At 41.5% G+C, this 24,351-nt stretch overlaps 1 protein-coding gene across 1 annotated transcript; it reads right to left on the reverse strand.

Moving 5' to 3' along the window:
* Positions 1–24,351, reverse strand: RAB20 (RAB20, member RAS oncogene family). The gene is made up of 2 exons (XM_083836266.1): positions 24,010–24,351; positions 1–1,096 (listed from the first exon to the last, which is right to left on the reverse strand). The coding sequence occupies exons 1-2, from the start codon at positions 24,179–24,181 to the stop codon at positions 576–578; spliced, it is 693 nt and encodes a 230-aa protein (XP_083692392.1). The 5' UTR covers positions 24,182–24,351; the 3' UTR covers positions 1–575.

A 24,351-nucleotide genomic window follows, 5' to 3' on the forward strand; every position in this document is an offset into this window, starting at 1 on the left:
TACATATCCACAGTGATTTTAATAGTACAGCTTCTGAATCTTACAGTGTCATAACTGACATAAGAAGACTGTAATCACTTTATTAGCTACAAATATAAATTATATCTGGATTTTCTTTTTCTCTTTAAGAATAAAAAAAAGTACTGTGTGTTCAATCTTCCAAAGTTAGAATCACAAGGGTAAAGATGATAATCATTTGAAAGCTGCATAGAGTATACAAATAGATCATTTATATGCAACATGAAATGGTGAGTCATTAAAAATAAGACTCCTTCAAAACTGCTCAAATGATTGTCCTTACCAAACATACTAACACAATTTGTCTTCTGAGCCCTTGGAAACTGGCAAGTCCTCCTCCATAATTTCACTCATATTCTCATACACAAGAGTTTCCCAGAAACATTTAATATTCAGGAGACTTGGCAGTGGGCGGGGCTTTTTTTTCCTTCTCCCACATAAACCATTACAGTCTATTTATTCTTTCACTTTTCTTTTCTGGTGAACTGTAAGAACTTCTTAGTCTTCAGTCTGCTAGAGTGAACAGTCCCTCCCATTTCTTACGTCACGTAAATGTTTCAGGCACAACAACCAGATTTTGTCCTTTTTGCTGGCTTGTAGTCAGTAATGTCTACAGTTTGGGGTGGCCCCTCAGCTTTCTGCCTTACAATTATTGGCACTACCATCTCAAACACAGTTTCGAACAAGTAGTCCACCTTATATCCTGTTTTTGCACTGGTCTCAAAGCACATTTTCTCAGCGGCTGGAACATCCTTCTCATCTAGCATTTTGTATTTCAGTATCTTCTTATAGAGCGCAATCGCATCCTCTGCACGGACTTGTTTTCGCACCTTTGCGCCACAGCTGGCAACAGACTTTTCAGGTCTATTTTCATCCGGTGGCAAAGCACAGTCATCAGTGAGGTCAACTTTATTTCCAACAATAGCAAAAATGCAGTCAGCACTTGCACTGTCCGTCAGCGCCAAGAATCTGTCTTCCAGCTCCATCAGGCTTTGGAGGCTGTTCACATCGTATGTGAGGATCACGGCAGCTGCTCCTCTGCAGTACATAGACCCAAGGCCATGAAACTGCTCCCGTCCTGGCAAAGGTTTAAACACAAGAGAAGTTAGTGTAGCGGAAGCTAGGTCATTAACCAAGTGAAAGAGTCTAAGAAATTTTAAGCCAATTTCACAAGATGGGATGGAGCGCTGAAGGTAAAATGTGCTACTTTTAGCATTTTCAGTTTTTTTCCTCCTTCTTCTCCTTAAGAGTGCAACCGTGCCACGGAACAGCTCAGCTCACTGCACACTCTGATTCACAGCAGATAATCCGTAAAGATGAGTGACCGTGCAAGTGTGACAAAGCATTCAGAGTTGCAGAAAGAAAAAAAACATTACATATTGGCTTATGTCACATGATTGACTACCCTGATTGCATCCACAGATGTCTCGTTCCACATGTTCAACCATTTATAAACACAAAGTAAGTTCTATTGTGTCAAGTTCTGCTAGAATTTATTACTCAGTACAAACCGAGTACATACATACTTTCCAAAGTACACCCAGTACAGAAATCTGGATCAAAGACCATTTCTTCCTAGGTTTTGAAGGTTTTCACAAGCAAGTTAGTTCTATGCTACATGTCTACTGTTCTCAGGTACATTAGCTTTACAGGAAGAGACTCCTTGTCATTTAATACTTCTGTATATGGTCTATATTATTATGCATCTGTCACGTCATAAGTACTTATGCTTTTTAGGGCATTAAACAGATACAAATGAACCCTAACTTCACTTTAACTGTAATTTACCTTTCAATTTAGTTGTCCTGACTCACTCAATAACCACAAGTTAATAGCAAAACATTTCTTCCTCCTCATCATTCAGCAAATACCTCACATCACTTCCAGCTAAGCCTCAATGGTCTCCTTCTGACTTGTTTCTTGGTAGACAAAACTGATTCTACCTTAAACTCCGGGAAGGAAACACTGCTCTTCAGTGGCTGCAAAGGGACTAAGGGAAATGAGACTGAAGACAGACAGAGTTTTCTTTTCTGACAGGGAAATGCAACTTGCCCAAACATCTACAACACAGGGAATTTTGCTCTAGCACCTTCACTTTTCTTCCCCAAACTTGATTGAGAAAAAGATTAAATGCACGAGACTTTGAATAGCCATCGGAGCCAGCCTTTGGTCACTACAGAACAGAACTGTGAATGAACAAAGGAAATAAAAAAGAGCCAAGAATGCAACTCCAACTACACTCTTTTGAACATTTAACATAATTTATCAACTCTTTTCATACAGTCTCTTCGCACAGGGCCTTCATTTATAGAAAATCTGGAAATGATCTGGTTACATTTGTGTGTTGTTTTTTTCAGGAAGCTACTGACCACCAAGAGTTACAGTATCACGAAATCATTGCAAATGACTGTAGAACGGGAAAGGCAGAAATCCATGCCAAAAGATACAGGTCAGTGTGTATTAGGAAAACATATCTGCCACATGAACATGTACATGATGAAGGTAACTTAGAGCCTACTTCCCATCAGGAACTAAATTTAAAATAGACCTTTGAGTTACTGTAGGCAGTCCTTCGAGAAACCTCAGGACACTACTCCATGGTGGTCAGAAGAGAGACAAGGTATCAGTATATCAGTATCAAAGGTATCAATGCATCAGTAAAACAATACTGGAAAAAAGAACTAAAATACGAAACCCATATGAATCCTTCAACACTCACTAAAATTCTGGTAACTGCCAAAGAAATTAATCTAAAAACATGCAGAGTAAAATATAAAGAGGTATAAAGGAAGATGGTGTGGATGCCCAGAAATGTGAAAAATTTTGTATGAGTAAAAATACTCATAATAAATAATAATCAAATAGTCAAAAATAATGGTGAATGACTGAAAAAGGGTATAAATGGATGTCTATAAATTCTCTGGTTAGTCTCTGGGTCACTACCTCTTAATAGAGAAAATGAGGATACCCCATCAAAAAAGCATGCAAGTAGTTTAAATGCTTACCTACAGAGTGAATAATTGGAAATTGCTGTTATATCACATTTTAGAGGTCAAAAATTCAATGAACTGCTTTTGAGAAAGCATTACGCAACGTTTATGGAGAACTGCATCTGTGCAGTTTTGTGTAACTTTTGATTTGTTTTCCTCCAGCAAGATGCTCTTTAACCAGTGATGTGGAAAGCAGAAATAAGGGGGAATAAAGAAAAGAAGAGAGATGCCTTTGCTTGGTTACGCTAGGTAAGGGCAAGGGGGACTGGGGTGTAGGGGAAGGAGGAGGTCAGTACTTTCACACTTTTTCCTCAAATCTCACGTTCATATTTGTTCTTTCAGTTCCACTGCAAGTGAGTTGTTAGAAATCTCCATTTTTTTAGTAGAAGTTTGTGCCATGACCTACTTTGTTTTCATCAGAATCCCGATTATACTGCGGTCTGGAAGCCACGATGGAACATATATTCTCCTCATTCTCCCACTTGAGATGCTGAAGCCATAAAATCCAGCCCCCAAAACCATTTGGTACAGCAACCAAGTGCTAGAACAATACGCTTGCTTGTTTTATGGAATTTGTATGCTAATCTAATCTTGCACAGCATAATATAAACCATGACACAATTACATTCTAACTACAAACTGACTATTTCTACAACTAACATATTGTTGAAAAGAGTAAAAAGCAGAAAGAAGAATTTTCCTTGCATAAGGGATTAATTATATTGGAGGAATTATGGACAGTCTTTTGCTCACCCACACATCTTAATCTACATAAACATGCAGAAAAATGCATAATTTACTTTTCTGCACAGTCTCCTTGTGCAGACCACTGGTAGCACTCAGGGGCTGGAATATGCAGAACCCCCCCCCCAAAACCGTGCAATGAATTTAAGTTAGAATCTCAACTATCCTCAAGGTCTCAGTCAACATAATAAAGGTCAAATAATACCAGACATCACTGTGAAAAAACTTACTACAGAGATAGCCATCCTTTTCCTAGGACCAGTTACTTCTTTGTCTGGAAGGACCTGGTCCCGCTCCAACAACATGCCTTTTTACACAGTCAGCTAAATTAAACTGCAAACCCCGAATCCAAGGATTAAACAATTTCACCCTTGCAAAAAAGAAAGGCAACAGGGAAGAGTGACAGAACTGTATCAAATAATTTGCAATCAAAGGAATTGCAAGAACAACAACATCAACCACAAAAGAATAATATTAGGGAATTTTTTAAAGCCAAGCGACCATAACTAATTTCAGTTTTTCTTTTTATCTTTATGTTTTGCCTTATTTATAGCAGTTCAAAATCCCTATGGCCATATCATCTGCAGCACCATTATTATTTCAGAGGCTCTTCCAGCAAGCACATGAAATCTTGTTGGAGTCTTCACCCACTCAGGAGCAGCATGGCCAAGAAGCATTTTCAGAATTCTGTGGTGGTTCCCATAAGCAAAGAATTTGGAGCCAAATGGACCTCAGTACCCTAAAGCTTGTAAGAAATCCACAGGGAAAAGAAGAGAAAAGCAGATCTTGCAAGAGGCCAGTCTGATAAATGAGCAAGGCTAGATTTACTCAGCTCTGGTGAGGCCGCCCCTCGAGCGCTGTGTTCAGTTTTGGGCCCCTCACTACAAGAAGGGCATCGAGGCCCTGGAGCGTGTCCAGAGCAGGGCTGCAAAGCTGGTGAAGGGCCTGGAGCACAAGTCCTGTGAGGAGCGGCTGAGGGAGCTGGGGTTGTTTGGTCTGGAGAAGAGGAGGACCAGGGGAGACCTTACTGCTCTCTACAGTTACCTGAAAGGAAGGTGTGGGGAGCTGGGAGTTAGCCTCTTCTCACAGGTAACTAGTGATAGGACTAGAGGGAATGGCCTCAAGTTGCACTGAGGAGGTGCAGGCTGGAAATGAGGAGACATTTCTTCCCAGAAAGAACAGTCAGGCACTGGGACGGGTTGCCCAGGGAGGTGGTGGAGTCACCGTCCCTGGGGGTGTTCAAGGAAATGTTGGATGTGGTGCTTAGGGACATGGTTTAGTGGGTGACATTGGTGGTAGGGGGATGGTTGGACCAGGTGATCTTGGAGGTCTTTTCCAACTTTAATGATTCTGTGATTCCAAAGCCTGCTAAGACAAGAACTGAAGGCCTGGCTCTGACCTAGCCAGCCTCTTACAGCACCCTGACCTGCAGCTGGGTGGCTGCAGCCCACCTGAAGGCTTGTTCCAGACAGGACCGCAGCCTGACCGAGCTTCCCCTTCCCTTCCCAGCCATGGGATCAGCTGCCCCCAGCTGCTTCCTGGAGCTCTGTCCCTAGCCACCAACCCTGGAGGATGAGACCCCAAGTAGCTTATGAAGTTGCTGTTGATGTTTAGGAGAGCAAAAATTTCCTCCAGCCAGATTTAAATCTGTTCCTTACCAAACACCTCTGCAAAGGATTTCACCGCAGCTTCTAAACATGACTTCCCACACACACTTCCAAGAAATCTTCCACTGGAAGAACGAGTTTTAAATCTCTTAATGCTGAGCACACAGAAGAATGCAAAACAGACTGTTACCTTAAGTCCTGAAGGAACATAACACCTTGAACATTGAAGAGCTAAAAAGGTCTTCCCGAAAATACTGAAAAAAGTGATGTTATTCTGATACCTAAGTCTGAAAACAGTCCCAAATTCTGAGTTTTTAAAGTAAACACGTAGTGTGGAAAACTACACAAAGGTGAGTGGTAGAAGTACATTAGTACTGTATTTAAAATAAACGCAAGTGCAAAATTGTCCAGAAAGTTTTTGAGACAGCCCATAAAACCAGATCTCTTCCCAGGCTTTTCACTGTAATTTAAGCAGGAGGAATGAGCACAGACACGAGGCACCACCTAGATTTTCCCTTCTGAATTCTAGTTCTCTTTTAAAAGAGAGTCTGAATCCAAGCACATGCAAAGTTAGACAGGAATTGTGCCCTAAGAAGATAGCCAAAACAGGAAAGAAAACAACAAAGTATGACACCCATGAGACAGCACAGACAACAGTACTAGAAAGAAACGCGGATTCAGCTGCAGCGAGACAGAGGTTCACAGGGTGACCCTGATGCTCTTGATTTGCTTCAGTAGGACCATCCATGTCATCACAAGACCATACACAGAAGCTCCTTCTTAATAAACAGCATTTCCTTCTGTTTGCAGACAGACCAGTAACGTTATGACCCTTTAATTGACATTAGGGGAAATAATTTGGCTGGAAACTGAGATTTCTGTTTGCACACGTATACCAAAACACAGGCTGACTATCAAAAAGCAAGCAATAAAGGTCCTTGAAGGCTTCCGGAAAATTCCCCTGCCCACACGTGACTTGGGCTGTAAAGTTTTGACTTCTTCACTTCCTGTTCAATATTGATATTTATTCATTCTAGGCAGCTTTAACGCATTTCCCTTGAAGCCAGGAATTCTATTAAGAAGAACTGGACTATGCCTGTGGTTACCTGGGGATAAAAATAAAGCTCTCCATCACAAAGGATTAGCATGGAGGACATAAGTAGGAATTAGTGGAAACAAATGAGCCTGAGAACAGTGAAGAGCTCAATTTTTTACATACCCAGAAGCTGCTTGAATACGTGATTTCCCGATCCACTTGAAATGCCAACATTTGGTTTTGCTCCAAGACAAAATTCCCCATAGCATAAAAGTTTGTGGGAGGGGAAAAAAAATAAAAAACACCAAACCATTTAATGTTGAGTAACTAGAAAATTCACTTTCACTCCGTCTTTACCTGGTATTATACATTTACAATGCTATATAAGAGAATATACTTGGGTGCATGGAAGTTTCAGAGTGCAACTGACCTCTAGCTCTACTAAAAATCAAGACAACATTTATTTTGTTTATGGTCATTACTCAGAAAGTAATCAACATTCAAGGTGTGAACTGTGCCCTACTTCATGAGAACCTACTTAAGTTATTAAGATGTAGTGTACGGATGCCTTGGCCAAAGCAGAACATAATATAAACATAGGAAAGTCCTGATCTTATACCCAAAGGGCTTCACTTTCATCTGTAAAGTAGAAAGAGCTAGACGTGGAAAAAGAAAATAACAGCTGCATTGGTTGAATGAACAAAGAAAAATTCTTCAGTACATCTCTCAAGAAAAATTGCCAGAACCAAACAGTCAGGAAAGCAACCTCAATGTAGTAGTATAGGGCTGGGACAAGCCTACTGCATTTCCAGATGTAACTTACTCTCAGTTGCTAAGTCAAGTATCCGTCTCATATTAAAAGAAGATTTTAAGTGGCAAAAGAGTCAGTCTTCTCACCTAAATCTCTATATTTTTGCCCTAAGAACAAGCATGCCAAATTCTGAAGGAGTCTGAAATTCCAAACGCCCTGCAAATGTCCCCACTCTACAAACACGAAGCATCTAAGGCTTGTAAAGCTCTCTGCAGCACAGCCCTTCAGTGTGAGCAAGAAAGGCACACAAGCAAGAGCCATCACTCACTCCTCGCTTAGGCAAGACAAGAAATCGCCATCAACCTGAGCACTGTCCTTCAGGCAGCTTTAATTATCTTACTACAAATATCACACCCCCGTTAACAAATGTTTCACTCAGACACAAAAAGTCAAGACTAGAAAGACTACAACTTATCCACTGTGTCATCTTTAGCTATGAATTACTTAAAACCCTTCAAGCCTGATAGCATTTAGGAATTTATACTGCCTTATAAATAAAGGAAATACACTGAATGGGCTCCAGTACTGCCCTGAAGGCTGGCGTCCAGGCAGGAAGTATATGCAGGATGTTTGTTTCAAGCAGTACAAGTATCTTCACATGAAAAGAGAGAACAATACTCAAATGGAGGCAAGTCCCAAATTCAAAAGAACAAACAATATGTTTGAACTATTCATCACAGACAGAAAAGCCTCACTAACTATAAACAGTGAAGCAGAAGATGTTTTCAAATACATTTAATTTAGTGACATCTAAATAAAAAGCAGCCCTCGAGAACTCAGTGCACTACTATACAGAAGGAAAAGGTTATTTTCCTGATCTGGATGTGGCATTACATTATCCCACTATAAGCCAGTCTCCATTGAATTCACATACAGAGTTCTTACACAATCTACTGGCAGATTACAGAATAGAATTCTTTGAAATATTAAAATATTCCATTTATTGATCTAATTTTGCCTGAACAGCCTGATAATTTACTCAAGAGAATCCAACCAGTTATAGAGTTGGAGGTAGAGAATAGTTTTCATAAAACAGGAATACCTTGACACTGTAATCACAGATTTATGAGCTATGATACCACATGATGGCTTTTATCTCAAGAGATTAAGCTGCACCCATCTACGTAAATAAAAATATCAAAGAGATACTTTTGAGAAGCCCGCTGAACTACCATCAGTGATCCAAAAAACATATCCAAACATACACAAACTCTGTTTTTAGGAAGCCTATTTTTTTAAGAATCAAAAAGAGGAAAAATTCAGTGATGAACAATTGAAGGACTACTTAATTCTTAAATGCAATTAAAGAAGCATACATCTTTTATCTTTGGAGGGTAACTTTGCAAATTTATGCCTAAATATTTAACAGATATTAATATAGTCTCCATGGAATAAGAGGGAGAAACACGGTAGTATTTGAAAAAAAAAATTGATTTCCATCCACTAATTCCCATTCCCACTAATCCAATACTGATTAGAGTTACCAAACGTTACTCTACTAGCAAATTTACTGGGGATTCCATCTCCTATGTAATATACAAAGAAAAAAATAAAATAAAAATTGTCCTTTATTTCCATTCCTTTAAGTAACAAAACCAGCATCCTCGCAGACACCTAAAGTAGGTATTTCGTCCACACCAGGAACTACCAGTTTGCATTAAGAAAAGCAAGCCACGTACTTCCCCCGCTTTAGGTAAGGGTGCTAAAAACACAAATCACATTTTTTCTACTCTCTACTATGGAAACAGATATAGAAAGCAGGCCAAATATTAGAACAACTTTTTAAACAGCATTATAAAAATATAGAAAAAAAACACCCTGCAACCTTTAGGAAGTTCCGCTCTTTTTGCTTGTTCCAGTACAAACCCAGCATACGAATTCATTTTTTTTCCAGTTGTAATCACCACCAGTATGGCTGGGAAAGGCACCAATTCAGAGTCTTTACACACAAGAAGAATCACTGGAGGACAGCGATACTGGAAAGCATCTGAAAAATGGGGCTTTTACTTTCTGAAAATGGAAATTTCATTACACTATATACCCAGGAATATTAATACGTTTAATGAAAAATGATTTTATCCTGACTTCTTTTGCCTACTTCTTTCTCCTCCCCTTTAAATATAACTAAACTAAAAATAACAGATACACCATAAATAAATTTTGCAGGGCGTGTTTCAGAAGGGATTGTCAAATACGAAATAGGGAAAAGATTTTGTCCTAAAATTCTAGCCACATCACCTACCTTCTAAAATAGGAGCTTTTCCTTAAGAGGATGAATAATTTTGCTAATGCTCCTTATATTTCTTTAGAGATTCAAGTTTATTCCTGGTTTACAGCCTTTCCAAAAGGAAAGTCACCTTAACAGCAAGCTGAAATGAACAGCTGCAGTTGTCCTTATTTTCCTTCCGCTGTTATGATTTTCATCAGGAAAAAACGCTCATCATTGTATTTTGGCTTTGTTTCCTTTTTTCTTTTTTTTGCTCTATGCTCCCAGAGTGATTACAGCACAGCCCTGACCGACCAGGGGAATAAGCACCTTCATGCCTCCATCCTTTCCGAGATGAGCATCCGCTGTCAAGCTTGAACTATGCCCATTGGTCAAGCAGTTTCAACTGATTGCCTAATAGCTATTAAAACATCAATTCCATTTGCATTTCAAAAGTGATATTTCGGCACAATTCACATAAAAGATTTTTTCCAAAGAAGTACACTTAAATAGGCCTTTTATTGGTAGGACAAATAGCACAATGAGAAGTTACGCAAGAATGATGCCAGCATAGCGTACTATGAGTCACACGCCAGCCACCCTAAGACTTGGTTAATGATCTACAAGATCATCTGAGTTTTATCTGAAGATGATGGCTTGTTGCGATATGCTTTTCTCCAACAACAAAAAGTAATGGGAACTTCTGCTACAGGCTTAGTTTTATTTTGTACCCTCTGAGAAGGTTATCTTTCTAGGCACACACTAGTAAAAACTCCAAAATAAACGTCTTGTTACAACATTTTTCCGAGGTGCTAAAGAAATGACTCAAAAGACATAGGCTTAACTCCCAACACACACCTAAAGAGTCCACAACTGAAAATGAGTAAAAGTTTGCTTTGGGGTTGGTTTGGTATTTTTTGGTGGGTTTATTTATTTATTTTTTGGTTGGTTGGTTGGTTAGCTTCTCATTCTAAAGGCAGCTAAACTAAAACCAGGTAACTAGCAACTTAAATTGGTCGATCCACCATTACCTCCTTCAGAATACACCAAGCCACAGAAGTATCCAAAAAAATTGTTACTGCAGATGAAATCCTCTCTCTCACTCCTCAATAAAGTAAACATCGCTCGGTCATCTTTTGAAATCCCGTATTATTCAGTCAGAATAATAAGTTTCAGCCAGAAACTTTTTTAATCCAGCACTGAAAACTTTCATTCCATAACCAGCAATGAAGACTTCCATTTACCAGTTCCCAAAGACAGACCCATTTACAGGTTGGAGGAGATCAAGACAATGAAGGAGAGAGGAGAGGGAAAAAAAAAAAAAAAGAAAAAAAATAAAAAGATTCACAGAGTAAAGCCAGAGATCAGCGACTGTAATCCTAATTTGAGTCTCATCTCCTGCATAACAACGATGACAATTTCACTCAGCCCTCATCTTGTGACTGAAGAATCTGTATTTCATAAAACAACCAAAGAAAGAGGAGTTAATATTCCACAGATTAATATGCTGTATTTCAGCTTTCAGACTGAATTTTGATAAGACAAAGTGCCCTTCACAAAGTGCCCTCTTCCAAAAAAAAACAAAATAAAACACATGAATAAATAAATAAAACAACAACAAAAAAAAACTACTCTTCACTAAAACTTACTCCTGTATGACTTAACCATTGCCTCTAAGCCATGCTACCATGCTTGTAGCTCTCTTCTCCAACCTTTCTGCCTTACTATACAACCAATACTGTAGCACAGAGTCACTGCCACTCCCTGGTTACTTAAATTCTTCACTACTTTCATGTCTACACTTCATATATTCTTCAGAACAGCTCTTGGGCTGTGGGACACCACAAAATATCAAGAGCTCGGTTTGTCATCTGCTACCAGCTCAAGGGACCTTGCAACAAAACACGTATTGTTGCGCAAACAAAATCCAGCTTGGCCATTAGTCTACATTCATTTGTAACCTCACGTATTTGTTTAGTCTGCGTGTTTTTAACTGCAATAGTCTTTTTGTAGATAGACTTGTCAACTGACTGTCTTTGGACTAAATGCATGTTCATGGTATCTGACCAGGAATGCCTTCACCAGACAAAGGAGCTGCATAACTCCTATATAAGGGACAATAAATACTATCAGAGAAGATCCCCATTATCTACAAGACTTAGCCCATGAACTATTTTCAACTTCTCTGGGACAAAAGATGACCTGGAATCTATTCTGTTGTGTAAGTACAAGTGGGTTTTTTTCTTGCTGACAAGAGTAAATCAAAACTTACCCTGCTATTACTAAAACTAAGTCCAAACTTCTGAACTCACAAGAATTTTAATTTCAAAATCAAAGTCCCATTGACAGGCCAGTTTTATTCTACCAGTATGCTTTCTATCCAAAGTTTCAAATTTAAACCATGTATTATTGTAACACAAAACGTTTTGGAAGAATGCTCCTAACCACAGTATCTAGCATGCTTTTTGCCAACAAAAACTTTGGGTATCCCAGTAAGCGAACATATATATAAATAGGTACCCCAGTAAATAAATATATATTGCAGCTAAAGATCCCATTGACACCTCTACCACCCCAAGTAACTTCTTCATTTAGCTAAATGAGACTTGCTTTTTTCTTTTTCAAACCACCTATTTTATTTAGCTCTCTTGATCCACGCTTATTTTTTAGAAGAAAATAACCCCAGAAGCTTCAAGCAGTTCACATATTTTCATCTGTCTTGAAGTACAGTGCCTTGTAAATGAAATGTAAAAATGACCTTAGCCCTGCCAATCCAGCAAGCATATCTCAAGAGTATCTGCAATACTAACCTGACAAAATGACACCGGTATTTATCTGTTTCCCTACATAACTATGATGTTTTAGAAGAAGACATTTTATCTGCTGAAGTCTGGCAAAATAAATGAGGTGATGCCAGACTTGTGTGACATTATCATTCTGCCTAAGAGGAAACATCGTGTCAGAACTCCAGTATCAACACCACCCCTACTGAATATGTGGCAGAGCACTAGAGAATTAAAATCACCAAGCTTCTGTACAGGTGTGAGCAGGAGTGCAAGGTTGAATTGAGAAATTTGAATTTGAGAAAGTAAAATGTAAGAATCGATGTAAAATTCTTCTGAAGTTTTATGTTTAAAAGGCAATTTAAAACTGCTACTTAAAAGAAGAACTGGTCATTCGGCAGATGACCTGCTTAAGGAGAGATATGATTAGAAGCAAACTATGAGGAGGAAAAAAATAACCTTTGGATTTACTTTGGAAGAGTTCTGCAGGAAGCAATAATACCAACTCCTTAACTGCAGCAGCAGGGCTTAAAGCCAGCTATTGCTCAGTGAAGGTAACAAAGAGACCACTTACAGAAGTGAAGTGGGCTTTGAAACCACCATGGCCACGTCAGACTCTCAGCTCTGGGTTGTGCAAGAAGCCTTTTCGCCATAACACCCTCTGGAACCTCAGTTCATCACCTCACAGAAGTCACTCCCACAGAAAAGCAATTAATTTTCCACAGGACAAAGTCTAAAAGCAGCTTGTTTTCCTTTCCAGTACCTGAAATCTGATACTTTTTCCTTAAATTTGCAATTTCTTTCCACAGAGGAACGGGCACTGCAGACGATCCCGCCTCTGCGTGCAATTGCTAAGCAGAGCTTGTTACCAGGTCCTTACCTCCAGAAAGGAGAACTTCAAAGCCTGCAATCCCGCCCAAAGTCTGCTCTTCAAAGAGAGAAGCTGGTCCTTAGCTCACACAGGAATGCAGGGCCAGGTTTCTTTTAGTACAGTTCAGCCAGCATTGCAGGGCCCCTGGAGGTCACTCAAGGCGAGCTGGATATTTTATATTGCTCAATACGGAACCGGCGAGTTAACTTGGCTTCCAGTTCACCCAAGCAAACATTGATACAGGTGTGGTATTAAAAAATAAAAATTTAAAAAAAAAATCAGAGATGGGTGGGGTTGAGATTGCTCTCCTAAAAGTACATCAGTAAACCCTCTGAAACTCTGACACTATTAGTCATTCCTGCTCTCCGCAAAGACAGTTAGCAATCAGCATCTGCCTGTTCCCTCACAAATGAGAAATGCTTCCTGTTTTTCTTCATTTTTATTACTGTTTTAAGTTTACTTAGTTTTTTTCAGCTTCCTCATTAGATGCTTTGCTTTCACCCTAGTCATCTTTATACGGCCTTTTTTCTTTTAATAATCAAAATTTCCAATGAAGTTTTTCTGAAGACGAGTGACTACGTACACACCAAGGCACTACAATATTTTACATCACACCATTCTTTGAGTGAGGAAATACCAAAAACTTAATAAACACATCTTAATTAAGGACAGCAACACTTTAACTATGTACTATTTTTCCTCTCTAATGAAAACAGTTCCCCTGTGGATTAAGTTTAGGTATCCAACCACAAAGACACTGAAAAAAGTTCAGGCTTCAGACATTTTCAGGGATCTCCGGTGTGCTTCCAACACAGCACCAGGATACCAAAAGCAGCAGTTTTTTAGCCTTCAGTAATCAGCCTGGAGGACATTTAGGGCAACCCGGTTACACTTTCCTACCCTTCCCCACAGCCAGAGATCATCCTGTTCTCCCACAACAACAACATGGCTTTGTTCAGTACAGACACTGGCACTCTAGGGCATACAGAAAGGGCCAAATGTGCCCTGAATATATTGGCCATGGTTCCTTTTGGAGATAAAATTAATTGCTAAGTCATACCTAGGCTGCACTTCAAGTATTACTTCCATAAGTCTTTTATCTTACCAGTAGCTTTCCAAATTGACTGGGACTAGGTGACAGGAAGAAGAGGGCTAAAGTATTTCCAAGTGACCTAACTTTTAAAAGCTAGTGTAAAACAGCAGCTGAATGCTGGCAGTCACCACTGGGGGGAAAAAAAAAAAAAGTCTACAAAACGAGACATTCAGATTCTGAAAAAAATATAGAAACCAGGTTTCACAAAGACATTTGAGAGCTGGCAGTTCTTGTGGTCAGAAGTGACCTTTTGTGTCACATGTTTTAAAACTGAGAAATGCTTCCTGCACACATAATGAATAACAGAGTTGTCTGAACTACATTAGGAAGTTACCTTCTCAGACCAACAGCAAGCACCCAAAGATGGTCTGCCCCAGCAGGTACTTGATAAGTGCTTCGTATTTAAGGTTGATCTATCTTATGGCGATATGAAGCCATGCTGTAGTAGATAACTATAAGTAACTCCTGGTTTCTAACACTTCAATTGACTAGCCTTCACTAGCAATTTGAAAAACAGTAAAACCTTGCTAAATGGGCAGAAGCAGAATGAAAGATACGGATCTTGCAAAGTGAATAACGATCTACTATTTCATTTGTTGAAGACCAACTTGCATCAGCAACAAGGGACATAAACCTAGGCCCACTCAACAGACTATTTTTAAATGATTTGTTTCAATATCAGTTCAGGCAGATTTTCAACTAGGAACACAGGCAATTCATTCGGGCCTAACGTATCCACAAGAAAATCACAACTGCTTCTGCTCATTACCAGCTGCCACCAGCTTTGACTCAGCTAAAGTCTCCCTCACTGGATGCCCTTGGATAGCCGCTGTCTGTCAGAAGCAGGAGGAAGTTCTGGTGACCCGGCAGGCTGTCCTCAGCAAGTACCACGAACAGGAGACTATGCCAGACATACAGCTGCCTCTGGGATTTAACAGGAGAGGTTTATCGAATTTGGGTAATCATATCATGGAACACGGCGCTTGGGTTTTCAGAAGATCTGCTGACTAAGATGAAGACGTGGCTTTCAGTTTCCAGCACTTCTTCTCCCTTCCAGTTCCACTTCTTGCTTCTCTGCTTTTCTTTTTTTTTTTTTTTTTCTTTTCTCTGCTTCTCTTAAGAGCATATTTAATATTCACTGTGTAGAGGCATTAATTCAAGGATTAAAGAAACAAAAACCGCAAAACAGGCATGGTAAAAAAAACTGATCTTGTCTTATTAATGCTCCCCAGCCTGGCACAAAGGGAGTACCACTAAGACCTGTAAACAGCTCAGTTCTGAACTCGTCCAGAGCACACGCCACGCGGAGCAATCTGCTTGCACTGTGCAGTGTCCATCCATTGAACCTTCATGCCATGAGGGGAAGCCACTTACTGAAAGGGAACTGACTGCAGATTTGCATGTGCTACATCCTTTTTTTTTTTTTCCCCTCTACTGTTAAGAAAGAGATGAGGCAGCTGCTCTAGGTCACAAAGCGCTCTGCCGCAAGAAAGAGGAGAAGGCAGCGACTAGTCCACCGCCACTGGGCTTCCAAGGTTTAACAGAAAACAAGAGCTGAGGAGAAAAACGTGGGAAGTGCATACAATGCTAAAAGGGGAAAGGAGATAAGGGAAACAATAGGAACATGATACATACAGCTATCTGTTGTGGGAGGGAAAGCTCACATCCTAAGGAGAGTCCAAGACAGCGTTTGTTCCTCCTCATAAAAATAAGCAGCAGGCACACAGGCAGGGACCAGGGAGGGGCGAGTAGTTTGAAGTGTTTTCGGTTTCATGAAACTAAAGACTTATTTTTAAATAAGCAGTCTATAACAGCTTTTCAGGAAAAAATAAATAAATAAAAATCAGTCTCATTATACCAGCTATTTTCCAAAACGTGTCCCACTTGCAGTGACCCAAGAGATGTGATGATCCCTTTTACAAAGCTTGGAGGATGATGACTAAATTACATAGGACTCTTTGTTTGTTTTGTGTTGTTTTTTTAAACCATAAATCACTACAGATAGTGTAATTTCCCAGTTTTCTGAAGAAACCAAAATCTCTGCTGTTTCTGACAGCAAATGGCAGCAGGAGAATAGAAACAAATAAATAATAAACAAAAAAACTCTAAATAACCCAGAGCCTTATTTCTTTCCAAATACGAGAGCTAATAAGAGAGTAGCACCAGGTTTGTACATCCAGATGACAGACCTCACTATGAAGAACAGAAAGTGAACTTTGAGAAGTTTCACGGCATAAAGCACTGAACCGCACTCATCCGCAGCCCCGGCAGTGTCGTAACCTGCGCAGCCAGACGGGGAAGTCGGCCAGCCCAAACCCCTCGGGACACGGGAGCAAGAGCTCGACTGAAGGTCACTTCAGCCAGGGCACACCACCACACGTGTATGTTTCTATACCATCGCAGTTTAGTGCACTGGGAACATGAGTGTAAGCAGGTATCTCAAAGCTGGCTGTCTCCATTTAAAGAAGTTATTACGCAGCCAATGTTCAAAATTTAGACATTCCTTTTCTTTTAAAGGCTATTCCAATGTACTCACCTTCTACTTTACATTCTTCATAAAGTGTATTACACTCATTTACCTTGCCCCACCTCACAAACTGTTTCTTTGAGATGTCTGCTTTATATATTCTTACAGGAGCAACATTTACTTGAAAGCCCAACTAAGCCACCCTTCACTTTACGGAATATGATATAATTAAGAGAAGAATAAAAACTCAAATACTTAAGTCATGTTGAATATTCAACCATACACATTTAAGGTTAAGTAGTCATCAGCTACAAATGGTAGAACAAATACACCCTGCTATTTCAGCAGTACTGAAAACCATTGTTTTTAAGCATAGTACACAAGAGCAGTTGGATGGCTGGAAAACACCTTTTCTCTTTATTTAGTAAGAATGTCCTAAGTACAAGAACAGTGGTTAGGAATATTAAATATATAATGAATTAAAGGAGAAATGCCATTGGATCAACCGGGGAGAGGACATGCTGTGGGAACAGGGAGAGGTATCTACATCAGACACTTAATGGTTACTGAACACTATTATTCCGATCTTCAATTCATTAACCTGGAGACCACAAAAAAAGGATATTCTTTGTAACTGAGGATGTGACGAGTTATTTTCATGACAGAAAAAGGCAAAAAAAAAATGAAAGAACTGAAGAGGGGGGGCTCAATAATAACAAACAGAAATAACCTGAAAGCAGGGAAGCTTTAATTCACAGCGAGGCAATTTCTGACTTTAACCTGTTTGAATATTGGAAGTTCTGAATGTCTCCTCCTGGAGTCTTGTACATGAAGTGTCCACCATGTTACAAACTAGACTAAGATGTATTTTTGCTCTAATGAGCCAATGTTCAAATTCAGACAAGAAAAAATAAAAAGCCAAAACTCATTTCCTCTGACCACCTCTGCTCTCAGCAGTAGCACTCACGTAAGCTAAGTTTTAATCACTTCATTTCCTAGGCCTGCACATCTTCGGGCACTGCATATGAAGCTATAGTTAATATAACAGAAGCAGAGCAGGAAAAGTAATATATCGCAACTTTGACACCTTTTGATCAAATCCCAGAATGTCCTACCCAACGTTCACCCAGAAGAAAGCTAATCAGCCAGACTCGGGAGAGAAAATGATTCTTTTTATTTCCATAATTTCTAACATCCCCAAACGTACCCGCCGCAGTCTCAGTGTCTTTCTTTGCGGAGACCCAAACAAAGGTTACTTGTTTAGATATTTTGCAATGCTACAACGTGACTCGGACAAGGAATTACCAAGTTCACCTTCAGTTCATCCAGAGAAACACTGCCACAGAAAAAAAAAAAAAACACTCGGAAGCTCACATGGCAATTGGCTTCAATGCATGATTGTGCCAAATAATCGTTGTGCACCAAACAACTAGGCTATGATACATGATCGCAGTGTGAAGTACTGATACTCAAATTAGCCTAAGCATCAGGAGCACACCACTGTTTACCCAGCTAGACAGAGGATGATGCAAGGAAAAAAGAGTGTCACGTCCCGGTCCATCCCTATGTCCTCCCCTCCAGCCCCAAATAGTTGAAAGAGTGTTCATAGACAGCTCAGGTATGCATCTGACAGATATTACGCTCAAAATGAAGAGCACAACAAGGCATTAATGACTTGCTTTCTTGCACAGAATACCTATTTAAGCCTTTACACACACCCTACTAGCAGAATAATTTACTGAAGCAAATAATTCAGTCCACGGCCATCCTTCTGAAATTTTCTACAGTTTTTCCCACCTTGCTTCTGATCCACCAGGAAGATAAATATCCATACATTTGCACTTTTTGTCAGCAACTCTGAAGCAAATTTGCCACTTCATTTCCACTGTCTGACTAGCCATTTCTCTCTTTTATGCCTCCCTCTCACATACGTTTTGTCAGTATTGTCATTAAGCAGGCAGTCATCACTTAAACTAACTTGTCAGCTGTCAAGTCGATTTTGACAGAGATATCTGGAAAATACACCTCTTCCTTCAGTAAGCAGGGAAGACAGGATGCAATGCCAAAGGCACAAGCTCCTCATTACAAAGATTATCAGCGCCGCTTCAACCTAGGATCTGGGGCTTTAAAACATGGCTTGAAAATAGACGTATTCAGTCAATTCAAGGACTTGTACAAACTCATTCGTAACAGCCACAGCCAAGAAGCAGAATTTTACAGCATGACAAGAACACGCATCATGCACCAAAGACTAGACAAATACATTCTTGTTTTCCCTTCCACTAGATGGGCTTGAAAACAGTTATATTAATCCCCCTCCACTCTTTTACAGTACGACTCTAAAACTCAGGCCCCACTCCATGCTGAAAGTAGAAAGCAAAGACAACAACTTTTGTCACATAAGTCGAGGTGCTCCTGAGGACTCCAAAGCCACAAACCTTAGCTACGGCTTGATGAACGTTAGCAATGTAGTGGCGTGACACATTGTCAGCTTTAGCCAGGCACAAATCCCAGGTTACCGATACAATTTGGAGAGAGTCATATTGAACCATCAGGCAGTTTCCCACTTGGGCTGGACCAGTGGAGTCACTTTGCACGCTATTATTAAATAGCGCACACACAGCATGGATTTAACCTGGGAGTATGAACGGAGAAATTACCAGAGAGGTCCATACGTGACACTCATCTTGGCCTGTACCAAATACAGCAAACAAGTGGCCTACCCTCCCCAACAGGTTGCCTCCTCAAGAGTCAGTACTAAAAAAATACTCACTAGAAACAAAATCCTCCCTCAATAAAGTGAGTTAGCCATAGCTGTATAAAGAAAATGTGTAGATTTTGTCCCCCATGTGTTGTTCACGTTTTTGTTTTCTTCCCCACAGTTCCTTGTGACAAGCTATTTCCAATTTATTTTACTGCCTTTGTGTAAAAAAGCACTTTCTGTCAGCAGCAGTGAATTTGTCACCTTTGACTTTACTTCGCATCACTATATTCTCAAGTTGTGGGACACAAAAAACAGAAGTTCCTTTGGGACTTTCTCTGTACAATTCATTGTTTCCTCATACTTTTAATCACCTCCCAAGTTATTCTGCTCTTCTCAGAAAAGATTCGTTTCAGAAAAATCCCTTAGTGCAACGTTTCACAACAACAAAACTATGCTTCTGCGGGCGTTTGAAAGCTAAACCTTTATTCCTGCTTCTGAACCTGCTTCACAGAGCTTAGATACAGAGCTCGGTGACAGTGCACTCTCTTCACTGGTTTCCCCAAATACACAAGAGATTTTTCTCAGCAGCTAACCACCCCGTCTCTTTGAATCTCCATTCTGACAGCTTCCTTTTCAAGATGTGGGGACTATAACCACGCACAGGGAAGCCACGCTCTATGCATGAAGGCGCTGGTCCTCAGCTATCATATGCAGAGGCCAACATCATATTCTGCAGGATAATTTTCCCAGAGGCAAAAAGCAAAAATTCAGAGAGCTCAGGGTCCAGTTACCACCAAGAGCATGACTCACAGGCAACAAACTTAAGACATGTTATCCTCCGTGATTTTTGTCTCCTACCTTGTTAAGTTTCAGCCTCCTGAGCGCAGCCAGGCACACAGACTCACTGAATGAGCCTTGCTGCCCAAGACTCTTGTTGAGGTGACATCCTCTAAACCCCTCCGACAACCTCCTCAGACATACCTCAAACACTGATCAGGATCCCACCTCAGCTGCTACTCTGCCACTCTTTCACCAGGCTTAGAAAGGCTTTCCCACCTGCCTCAGGGTCCTCTTGGGCTTTGAATGACCCAAGTAACCATCTCATCTGTAGTTTCTCTTCTCCCACTGTAGACCTCCGCTTCCAAAAGCAAAGTCAAGAGGCTCAAAGACGAAGTGAGTGAAGGACCTAACACCATTGTAGACTGCTACCGTTAAGCTCTACTTCTTTGAGAGCTGAATACTCACAGAAGATAGTCAAATCAGTTCTCCCATTCAGATAGCTAGCTAAAGAGGAGAGGAAGGAAAAGAAAGGAAGCTCACTTTCCCAGTTAACCTTTATGTTCATTATATTGCTGCATGACTCTCCGCATGGTAAATTCAAAAGCCGGCTTCTTTCTTAAAGGGCAGTCACAGCATCATCAAGTGAATTTTATTAAATACTTGTGATTAACTTACTGGCCTGCTGCTTTGATACCAAGCCAGCAACACAATGGATCCTGATCACTAATAGTTAAGAAACCTTGCTTCTGGGGGCATCACCAGACAAACGTCTGATTCAAAAGACCGAAAACTAACATACAAACAAGTTTTTCCCTGTTGAAATATTAAGGCATCAGAAAACACGCCTGAAATCCCAAAACACTTCCACAGAATTGTTAAGCGAGAACACCACGCGCCTTTAAAGGTAGAGCAGAACCGAGACCCAGAGCTTCAAGATGGATTTGTGCTGCCAGAGAGAAGAGAAAACCTACTAGCATGGTGTTGCACACCACCAACACCCAGTAGGGAGCTTTGGTTTACTCCAAAGCTGCTGTCAGCGCTGCCTAGAAGACAGACACACGCACACTTTAACACCCTTGAGCCTCCAACCTCCGATTCTTTTCAAGGAGAACGTTCCTCTGGCTGATGCTACTGCTTACGTTCCTTGGGTCTGAAAAGTACTGCTCCAGACACACTGCTAGGAAGGTCTCAAGGCATACGCTCAGATGTTTAGAGACTAAGGCCCTCTAGCAGACTAGTCCTCCAAAAAAACACTAGAAGTTGACGGTTTTCCTCTTCTTTTGTATACTTTAAGCACATAGGGTTTTGTTTGTTTAATTCCTTTGAATTAACTGACTCAAACAGAAAACACGTAAATATAGTTTGTATCTAGAGAATCTGAGTTAATAAACAATTCTCTGCTCTGCCACACTGGGTCAGACATGAGGGCCATCTAGCCAAGCCTCTGACAATGGAGAAAACAGTCAAAAGTAGGTGGCTAAGAAAAGAAAGAGGATAAAAAACAAGGCAAGCACACAGTGCTTCTCCCAAGTATTCTTCCTTGTGTAGCTTATTTGCCTCCTTGAGTTGAACGCAATTTCCAAACAACTTCTTTCATAATCATCAGATTGGAAAACTGGAAACGTCAAGTTCTTCGCTGTGAGCATTTACATTAAAAAAAAAAAAAATCAAGTCTGACAACTTCTTTACACCCATTTTACGAGACTTGTGGATAAGAATATCAAAGACTTAGATTAGACTAAGCGGCTGATCTTTCCAGGATAAGGATGGGTGGGAATGCACAGCCAAGAGAGGAGTCCTACCTAGAATAGCTGATTTGCTCTTCAGACTTCCCTTAGCAGAAGACATGAGGTGTGCACTTCTGTGATTTACTGAGTGATAACACAACAACATACACTCCAAGCACACCGGCACACAGATTCGCTTATATCTGAAAAACGGGTAAGATATTTCTAGAGCAAGAAGTAATGAAAGATCAACAGAGAGATGAGTAAAAATGGTATGTTTTAAATAATTCAGAGGGTCAGCAATTGAACTGAGGTAGTACTAATATCCACACATACGTAACTTTTGATCCATCACCACTACTGATGCTCTATCAATCACTGAAGTCTAATCTTGTAAAAACAAAGCAAAAAAGTTTCAGTATATTATTAACGTCAACCTTATTACAGGCAGCTGCCTAACCCCTTTCAGAATAACAAACATCCAGACTGGACTGAACATAAAATACAGAGGACTTCTGTGGAGATAGCAGCGCCCAGAAAAATGTCGATAAGCCAAAACAAAAATAAACATACATTCACATACTAAATATAACATGAACTACAAAAATTTAAACAGAACTCACATTCCAGTTCGCCTTGTACAACTGTGTGTTTTGCTGGAGTACTGAGCTTGTGCAGCATTTACAGCCGAGCCACCCCTCGTTTTCTAGCCCTAACCTTCCAAACTGCTCCCTTGCACTGGTGTGAAGGACTGCTGGGGCACTGTGCTGCTAAGACATGCCTTGCGTTGGCCCTCAGTATTCAGCTGGGTAAAATGGGTGCAAATGACAAACTACACTTCTGTCCTGTCGTTGTGCTAAAGCATTTTTAATCTCTGGGATGATCTTTTCTTTTGGATTCTCCTATAGATCTGTGCATACACAGTTATACTGAACAATTTATCTGTATTTGATTACGCTGTAACTGCCTCATAAGAATTCAGTAGTAAGCAATGCCAGGTTAATAAACAGACACAGAGCTGAATTTTAAGCTCCTCCTTGCTATAAAAATTCAAAGCTTACTTGGCACTCATCTGGTAGAGGTATGACAGTGACACCACAGAGAAATAATAGCCACATACCAAGGACTGCAGACATGTCGTGGCCAACAAAAGCACAAGGACCATAAAAACAAAAGGAAAACAACGACAAAACCCACACAGGCTTTTTAATCTTACCACCATCAACAGAGTTGTAGCACCCACAAGGTCCACTACTTCTCCACCAGAAACGAAGCACGTACGCGCCCTGGGAGCTGCAGTTTCTCAGGAGACTAACGAGGACATCGACCACAGCCCACGGGTCCCAGCGCTGCCTAGCCCAGACCTGGCAGCTCGCACCGCTCTGCAGGAGCACCAAGTCAACAGGGAGACCCTACAGGAGCCGTGCCTGCCTCTGAAAGGCTAATTCCCAACAGGGGGGAAGAACGGGGAAGACACGGCTCCCGGCACGGCACATTTCACCAGCGTGGCCTCGGCAGCCGGGCTGCAGACGCCCTGCCAAGGCTCAGGAAACCGCAGGAGCTCCGGCCGTGGCGCTGCGTGGGCAGCAGCACCCGAAGCGGTCCTGCTGCGGGGCGCAGAGGGAACCCCAACTGCGAGGAAGGAGACAAGCTCTGAGCCCCAAGGAAAGTGTCTATCGCCTGGGTGCTTTGCCTGGCTCACTGAGAAGAGTCTCTGGAGGTTTTCCAGCTTCCCAGCTCAGCTCGGACCCGAATCCTCAGCTAACAACAAACAGAAAGCTGCAGCAAGAACAAGCAGCTGGAAACGGGGCTCTCGAACCTGAAAATAAGGCCTGGGAGGGATTATTTCATGGCATATAGTTAAAAATAAAACCAAAAGCAGAGTAGCATAAGAGAAGTCATCTTGGTGAAGCCAGCCTTTGGTGATATTTCTGCTGAAGCACAGCCCACCGCTAGCCACCCACAGGGGTCCGGTTTCTAGAAACAAGCCCGCAATAAAACACGTCCCTTCTGAAACACGAGTCGGTTTTTTCGGAAGCTACCAAGAAGTTTTGCTGCCCAACTCGCCGGCGGTGCCTCTCCCCCGGCGGAGGGAAAGCCACGTCCCCGCAGCCCGGGACGCCCGGCCCCGCAGCAGGCTCGCCCCCCCCCCGGCCCGGAGCCCCCCCAGACCTGCCGTGTCCCAGATGGAGATGTTGTAGGGCCCCCACTGCTTCAGGTAGAAGGCGCCGCCGACGGTGCTGACGGTGTCCTGGAAGCGCCGCTCCATGTAGCGGTGCAGCAGCGAGGTCTTGCCCACGTTCATGTCCCCCAGCAGCACCACCTTCCCGTCCGGCTTCTTCATCGCACACAGACACGGCCACGGCGCCGCCGGGGCGCCGCGGGACAGCGGCCGCCCGCCGCGGGCAGCACCGACACGGGGCTCCGCCGGCCCCAGGCCCCTGCTCTTCCTCCTCCTCCTCCTCCTCCTCCTCCTCCTCCTGCCCCGGCCCGGCCCGGCCCGGCCCCGCTCCG

This window comes from Anser anser, assembly GCF_964211835.1.
Source record: "Anser anser genome assembly, chromosome: 1".
Taxonomy (NCBI): Eukaryota; Metazoa; Chordata; class Aves; order Anseriformes; family Anatidae; genus Anser; species Anser anser.